Source organism: Cavia porcellus, unplaced genomic scaffold, assembly GCF_034190915.1.
Source record: "Cavia porcellus strain 051 isolate PalLab524CR breed Dunkin Hartley unplaced genomic scaffold, mCavPor4.1 scaffold_12, whole genome shotgun sequence".
NCBI lineage: Eukaryota > Metazoa > Chordata > Mammalia > Rodentia > Caviidae > Cavia > Cavia porcellus.
Window position 1 is genome coordinate 36,200,488 of NW_026947495.1, and position 8,886 is coordinate 36,209,373.

At 42.9% G+C, this 8,886-nt stretch overlaps 1 protein-coding gene across 1 annotated transcript; it reads right to left on the bottom strand.

Moving 5' to 3' along the window:
• Positions 1-1,091: 1,091 nt before the first annotated feature.
• Positions 1,092-6,323, bottom strand: LOC101788591 (uncharacterized). Its single transcript, XM_013142342.2, is given in 4 exon segments — positions 1,092-3,835; positions 4,176-4,427; positions 4,430-4,975; positions 5,240-6,323. Coding segments are annotated over 4 exon segments (4,626 nt in total).
• Positions 6,324-8,886: the final 2,563 nt, after the last annotated feature.

The window sequence follows — 8,886 nt, forward strand, 5'->3', positions numbered from 1 at the left end:
AAGAAATTTAGTAGACATGTACAGAGTGTGCACCCAACAACATCAGAATATGCATTCTTCTCAGCTTCACATGGGACATTCTCTAAAATAGACCATACACTAGGTCATAGAACATGGTGAAGTAAATGCAAAATAATTGAAATTATCTCATGCATATTATCTGATCATAGTGCCATGAAACTAGAAATTAATGAAAAGAAACTGCAAAAATTTCATAAACACATGGAAATTAAACAGTACACTCCTGAACAATCAGTGAGTCACAGAGAAAATTAAAGAAGAAATTAAACAATCTCTACAGCAAACAAAGAGACAACTACTGTATTGGTCAGGGTTTTACTAGAGAGAACAGATATAACCCAGAGTATAAAGAAACAAGATTGGCTTACGATAGTCAGTCACAGAATCCGATGATGAAGCGTGCAGAGGGTGTCTATGCACTGGAAGCTGAAGGGTTCAATCCAAGATCTCTGGAGTTCACCCTAGTGTCTTGTGCAAGTCCACACCAGCAGGCTGATGGGTCCGCGACAGAAGGCCGAAGGCTCTGTGATGAAAAGCTGAGGAGTCTATGCTGGGAAGCTGAAGAGTCTGTACTGGAAGTCAGGAGGCGAGGTCCAAACTAAAGGCGAAGACTGGAGCTTCTCCCAAGGAGGGCATAGATTTGTCCTTCCTCCTCTCCTTTTATACCTCGAGGTGATAACTCACCCTAGGGTGGGTCTTCTTCTACATCCTTGGGTGTAGAATTGCTAAACCCATTTAGTTTGCTTCTAACTGTCTCAAGTTGACACAATCAACCAACCACTAGAATCCACCCCTTGTCAACTTGGCAACCAGACACATTTCTTTAAAATAGTTCCAGATACACAAAGATGCATATAATTGCACCTAACGTTATGACTGTCCTTGGTTCAAACGGAAACACAATAATTCCCCTACCAAAATACACCATGTAACTTTTCTTTGGTTGATGCTTACTCTTATCAGTTTATAAGCTTAACATTATAACACAAGTTTAACAATTCCCAAAACACAACATTACGTCTGCAGCAAAATTACGTTACATTGAAACCGTATTTGGGGAGAAGTAGTAATCATAATCCCCTCTTCTGTAACTGATTACGAGGATGTAGCTCATATTTTGAACTTCCTTCTTCCACTACCCATTCTGTATTTCCTTGGCCTTCAGCAGGCACCTCAGCAGGTCTTGGTTCTTTCCCAGGTGAAGTGACCCATACTTTCATTCCTGAAGGTTCTGGACCACTTCTCACTTTGTCTGGATTAGGTTGCTGTAATTTTCCATTAACCTTAATAACAGGGCATGGTAATACTAAAAGGCGCCCTAAGGAATCTCCTGAACTCCATGTATATTCTTCCTTTCCTCCATTGTGGAGTAGTAGTCCAACTTCCCCTTGGTAGTCTGGGTGAATCACCCCTGACAACACCGTGACTCCCTTTTTAGCTTGTTGCCTCAGAGGCAAGAGGAGACCAAAATGACCAGGGGGAAGTATTAGCTTCCAGTTCAGTGGTACCATTGTCATGCTTCCTGGTATAAGCCTTCCCCCCTCTGGAACCAAAACTTCTAGTCCAGCAGAACATGAAGTCATGGGAACAGGAAGCAAAAAATTTGCTAGTGGATCACTAGGGGTGATGGTGAGTGGCACCATTCCTACTTCCACGCCTTGATTCCTAGACCCATGAATCCTGGCTATGGGAGACACAGTGCCATATAATGGACGTTAATTCAAAGCATATATAGCCTGTTGAAGTACTTTACCCCAGCCTTGCAAACTATTGCCACCTAGCTGGTGTTGTAACTGTGCCTTCAAAAGGCCATTCCATCTTTCTATCAATCCAGCTGCTTCTGGATGGTGAGGGACACAGTAGGACCAGTGAATTCCATGAGCGTATGCGCACTGTCTCACTTCTTTAGCTGTGAAATGTGTTCCTTGGTCAGAGGCAATGCTATGTGGAATTCCATGACGATGGATAAGGCATTCCGTGAGTCCACGGATGGTAGTCTTAGCAGTAGCATTACCTGCAGCAAAGGCAAAGCCATATCCAGAATAGGTATCTATGCCAGTGAGGACAAAGTGCAGTCCCTTCCATGATGGAAGGGGTCCAATATAATCAACCTGCCACCAAGTTGCAGGTTGATCACCTCGGGGAATGCTGCCATATCGGAGACTCAGTGTTGGCCTCTGCTGATGGCATGCTGGGCATTCAGCAGTGGCTGTAGCCAGATCAGCCTTGGTCAGTGGCAGTCCATGTTGCTGAGCCCATGCATACCCTCCATCCCTGCCACCATGGCCACTCTGTTCATGGGCCCATTGGGCAATGACTGGGGTGGCTGAAGAAGGAGGTTGGCTACTGTCCAGAGAACGAGTCATCTTATTCACTTGATTATTAAAGTTGTCTTCTGCTGATGTTACCTTTTGGTGAGCATTTACATGGGAAACAAATATTTTCATATCCTTTGCCCATATAGAGAGGTCTATCCACATACCTCTTCCCCAAATATCTTTGTCACCGATTTTCCAATTATGTTCCTTCCAAGTTCCTGACCATCCGGCTAGACCACTGGCTACAGCCCATGAATCATTATACAGTCTCACATCTGGCCATTTCTTTTTCCAGGAAAAATGTACTACCAAGTGCACTGCTTGAAGTTCTGCCCACTGTGATGATTTCCCTTCACCACTATCTTTTAAGGATGTCCCAGAAAGGGGCTGTAATGCTGCAGCTGTCCACTTGCAGGTGGTGCCAGCATTACGTGCAGAGCCATCCGTAAACCAGGCCCTAGTCTTCTCGTCCTCTGATAACTGATCATATGGTACACCCCACAAGGCTATAGGTGCATGCTGGGAAACTGAAGGCAACATAGCAGGTATAGGAGCCATAGGTATTTGGGCAACTTCCTCATGTAATTTACTTGTACCTTCCAGGCCTGCTCTGGCTCGATCACGAATATACCACTTCCATTTAATGATAGACTGGTGCTGGGCATGTCCAACTTTATGACTTGGTGGGTCAGATAATATCAAGGCCATGATAGGCAACTCAGGTCGCATGGTGACCTGGTGTCCCATAGTCAAGCGTTCAGTTTCCACTAGGGCCCAGTAGCAGGCCAACAGCTGTTTTTCAAAGAGAGGGTAGTTGTCTGCAGATGATGGCAGAGCCTTACTTCAAAATCCTAAAGGCCTCCGCTGTAATTCACCAATGGGGGCCTGCCAGAGACTCCAAACAGCATCTTTGTTTGTTACTGATACCTCGAGCACCATTGGATCTGTGGGATCATATGGCCCCAGTGGAAGGGCAGCCTGTACAGCAGCCTTGACTTGTTGCAAAGCCTTTTCCTGTTCTGAGCCCCACTCAAAATGAGCAGCTTTCCGAGTCACTCAGTAAATGGGGCAGAGTAAGACACCTAAATGAGGAATGTGTTGCCTCCAAAATCCAAGTAGGCCCACTAAGCGTTGTGCCTCCTTTTTAGTTGTAGGAGAAGCCAGGTGCAACAATTTATCTTTTACCTTAGAAGGGATATCTCTACATGCTCCACACCACTGGACTCCTAGAAATTTCACTGAAGTAGAAGGACCTTGAATTTTTGTTGGATTTATTTCCCATCCTCTTGCTCTCAAATGCCTTACTAATGAATCCAGTGCAGTTGCTACTAGGCCCTGCTCACTAGGCCCAATCAGCATAACATCATCAATGTAATGGACCAGTGTGATATCCTGTGGCAGAGAAAAGCGATCAAGATCCCTTCAAACCAAATTATGACATAGGGCTGGCCAGTTAATATACCCCTGAGGTAAGACTGTAAAGGTATATGACCGGCGCAGCCCCCCAATGAGACAGAGGACACTCTGGTGGGTAACAGGTAACTGCCGCTTTATTGTTGCGGGCTCTGGCTTATATATTCGGCCGTGACCAATGACAGGCTGTCACGAGGAGGCAGGGTTGGGATGAGACGCTGGCTCTGGCTAATATACCAAGCTGTGGTCAATCAGGGGTTGCCACAGAGTCAGCAACGGGGCAAATACGGAGTGAGTATGGGGGGGGGGGGGCACACGGGGTGGCTAATTTGGAGAGGGACGTAGCGCATTGCAGAAGCTGACGTGGTCCTTAGTCCCGGGTTGGGTATGTTGAGCGCCTGCGCCCCACAGTATATTGCTAGCCTTGCCAGCTAAAAGCAAATTGTTTCTGATGATCCTTATGGATAGGTATGGAGAAAAAGGCATTTGCCAAATCGATAGCTGCATACCAAGTACCAGGAGATGTGTTAATCAGCTCAAGCAAGGAAACCACATCTGGTACTGCAGCTGCAATTGGAGTCACCACCTGATTCAGTTTACGGTAATCCATGGTCATTCTCCAAGACCCATCTATCTTCTGCACAGGCCAAATGGGGGAATTTAATGGGGATGTGTGGGCACCACCACCCCTGCATCCTTTAAGTCCTTGATGGTGGCAGTAATCTCTTGGATCCCTCCAGGAATGCAATACTGCTTCTGGTTTACTATTTTACCAGGCAAAGGAAACTCTAGTGGCTTCCATTTGGCCTTTCCAACAATGATAGCCCTCACATTACAGGTTAGGGAACCAATGTGAGGATTCTGCCAGGTACTAAGTACATCAATCCCAAATATACATTCTGGAACAGGGGAAATAACTACAGGGTGAATCCGAGGACCTATTGGACCCACTGTAAGTCGGACCTTTGCTAGAACTCCATTGATCACCTGGCCTCCATAGGCCCCTACTCTAACAGGAGGGCCACAGTGACGTTTTGGATCCCCTGGAATCAGTGTTAGTTCAGAACCAGTGTCCAGTAATCCCTGAAATGTCTAATCATTCCCCTTCCCCCAGTGGACAGTCACTCGAGCAAAAGGCCTTAGGTCCCTCTGGGGAAGGATGGGAGAAAGATTAACAGTGTAAATTTTTGGTGCATCAGAGTCCTTCTCCAAGGGGACCTGGCCTCCCCATCATTCGAGGGGTTCTGGGTCTGTAAACTGGCTCAAATCTGGGAACTGGTTAAGGGGCCATGATTCCCTGTTAGCACGATTTGATGTAAGGTTCTGTTCATTTGCCCGTAAATTTCTTCGATTATATAAATCTAGTAAAAATTTTGTAGGCTTCCTATCTATTTCACTTCTAGGAACGCCATGGCTAATCATCCAATGCCAGAGGTCTGCACGTGTTAGATTATTCTGGTTATTGTTCTGCCTTTGTTGTCCATTACGGTAAGTACATGGACCCTGCTTTTGGCGATTAAGTGCTGCCACTTGACCTCTGCCACTCCTGGACCCAATCAAGCCCATTGTCCTTAAATGTCCTAATTGAGTAACTGCAGTCCCCACTGTAAGGTCTGGCATGCAAAGAAGAGCAAAAACAGGGCCCTTCAGGAATGCTGGTGCTCCCCTCACAAATCTGTTTCTCAAGGTGCTGGTGAAGGGTATGTTTTCTGGATCATCCCCATGTGGAGGATTAGGTTTAACTTGACAGATCCACTCCAGCATTCCCATTTCCCTGAGTCTCTGAATCCCCTCATCAATAGTAAACCATGGAATATCAGGCATCTCTAACTCATTCACAGTGGGCCATCTTTTGATCGATATCTCTGCCAACCATCCAAATAAACTATTAACATCTTTCTTTACTCCATGAGCTATGACATTAAATTTAGAATCCCTACTTAATGGGCCCATATCAACAAATTCAGCCTGATCCAGATGTATGTTTTTGCCACCATTATCCCACACTCGTAAAATCCAGTCCCATGCTTGCTCATCAGGCCTCTGCCTATAAGAGTTGGAAAACTCAAGCTCTTTGGGAGTATAGCGAACCTCTTCATGGGTCACAGTATGTATCTCTCCTTTATGCGCTTTCTGTGATTTGAGCCTGGTTATGGGCCTGGAGGCAAAAACGGGTATTAAGGGTGGGTCCTGAGGAGCAGCAGCATAATCCCGTTTAGTAAACATAGCATTAGCTTCCCCAAATATGCTAGGAGATTCCAACACAGCAGCGGGTGGAGGTGGTGATGCCTCTGCCATTTCAGGTGGGGAAATCTCTCCCTCAGGCAAAATAACTTCATTAGCATCCAGAAATTCAGTATCTTCACTTTCCTCAGAATCCTCCCATACATCTCCATCCCAATTCATGGGATCCCACTCTTTCCCAACCTGTGCCCTCACCTTTGCTTCTGATACCCTTCGAGGCTGAGAATTAAATTTACGTTGAAGTTCAGCCAATCGAATTATGAGGGACTGTGCCTGGGTTTCTGCAATCTCAGCCTTGAGGCTAAAAGAGAGGAGATTTTCACTCATGACACACTGAGAAACTTTTAAATTTCTTATCTGTTTCTGGAGATGCAATTTTTCATTCATTAGTTTGTCCAAAGTGGCTAAGACCAGCCATCCAGCATCATTATATTGTCTATTGTGCCAAAGATATTCAAAATTGTTTTGTACAGAGTCACTAAATTTTTGACATCTCACAATTGGTGAATTAGGATAATCAAATGGATCTATGAGACATATTAGTTTAAACAGTTCATGCCAAGGATTATCAGTATATTCCACAGAAGTAGAAGCAGAGACCTTGGTGTCTTCAGGTCTCACTAATTGCAGAGCCAACTACAGGAAGCTCTAACACCATTAAAGAATGCCATTGTTATAATTCTGTTTCTCTAGGACCACTCTCTGTACCAAAATCTGTATTGGTCAGGGTTTTACTAGAGAGAACAGATATAACCTGGAAAATACAGAAACAAGATTGGCTTATGATAGTCAGTCACAGAGTCCGATGATGAAGCGTGCAGAGGGTGTCTATGCACTGGAGGCCGAAGGGTTCAATCCAAGATCTCTGGAGTTCACCCTAGTGTCTTGTGCAAGTCCACACCAGCAGGCTGATGGGTCCGTGACAGAAGGCTGAAGGCTCTGTGATGAAAAGCTGAAGAGTCTATGCTGGGAAGCTGAAGAGTCTGTACTGGAAGCCAGGAGGTGAGGTCCAAACTAAAGGCGAAGACTGGAGCTTCTCCCAAGGAGGGCATAGATTTGTCCTTCCTCCTCTCCTTTTATACCTCGAGGTGATAACTCACCCTAGGGTGGGTCTTCTTCTACATCCTTGGGTGTAGGATTGCTAAACCCATTTAGTTAGCTTCTAACTGTCTCAAGTTGACACAATCAATCAACCACTAGAAATACAAATTACCAAAACCTGTGGGATGCAATGAAAATAGTCCTCAGAGGGAAATTTATTGTGGTGAATTCCCAGAACAGGAAAATAGAATTAACACAAATATACAATCTGATGCTCTACCTCAAACATCTAGAAAAGGAAGAGCAAATCAAGCAAAAAGCCAAAAGAAGGCAGATTACAAAGATCAAAACAAAAATTAATGCAATAGAGACTAAGAAAATGATACAAAGTATTAACAAATATGTGAATTGGTTTTTTGAAAGAATAAATAAAATTGATAAGTCCCTAACCAAACTTATTTAAAAATGGAAAGAAAAAAATTCAAATTCCTGCAATAAGGAATGAAAAGGGTAAATCACTATGGACCCTGTGGAAACACAGATCATCAATACCTGCTTCAAAAACCTTTATTCTCAATGATTTGATAATACAGAAGAAATGGACAGATTCCGAAAATATATATGAATTAGCAAAGGTGGATTAAGAGATGTAAAACTGCTGAGTAACCCTATTTCAATTACTGAAATTGAAAATGTACTTAGAACCTTACTGACAAAGAAAAGCCCAGGTCCTGATGGGTTCTTTACTGAATTCTACAAGAAATTCAAGGAAGCATTAATTCCAACACTCCTCAAACTCTTCAATGAAATTGCAAGGGAAGCAATCCTCCCTAACTCATTCTTGGAGACAATTACCCTAATACCAAAATCAGAGAAAGACCCAGCCAAAAAAAAGAACTAAAGGTCAATCTCCTAGAGAATATCCTGAATGAAATACTGGCAAGCAGAATGCAGCAAGTTATCAAGAAAATTATACACCATAACCAAGTGGGATTCATCCCAGAATTGCAGCGATGATTCAACATACACAAATCAATCAACATAATGCACTATATCAATAGAGCCAGATGTAAGAGTCACAAAATCATTTCAAAGATGCACAAAAAGATTTTGATAAAGTGCAACGCTCATTCATGCATAGAACCCTATGGAAAATCAGAATATATAGTCTTTATCTCAATTTGATAAAAGCCATATATGACAAACTAACAACCATAATGGTATAAATTGTCAAAAACTGAAAACTTTCACTCTAAAATCAGGAGTAAGAAAAAGATATCAGTTACCACCACTCCTATGCAACATAGAGCTGGAAACACTATCCAGAGAAATTAGACAAGAGACAACTACAAGGAGTAAGGATGGAAAAAGAAGTGAAATTATCATTTTTTACAGATGACATGATACTCTACATAGAAGACTGCCAAAACTCTATTGAAAGACTCCTAGGTATAATAAATAAATTCAGAAATGTAGCTGGATACAAGTCAACACTCAGTATACATAAACAACAAACTCATTAAGAGAGGAATGAAAGAAATCACACCCTTCACAATAGAATCCAAAAAAATGAAAAACTTAGGAATCAATCTAACAAAGAACATAAATGATCTATTTGGTGAAAACTACAATACTCAAAAATGAAATTGAAGAGGATCTCAAAAAAATGGAAAGATATTCCTTGTTCACAGATAGGAAAAATAATCATTGTGAAATTGACCTTTCTCCAAAAATTGTTATACAGATTTAATGTAATTCCAACTAAAATACCATTTGCATACTTCACAGATCTAGAAAAATAATTCCTAAAATTCACCTGGAATCAAAGGAGACCTAGAAAACAAAGGTA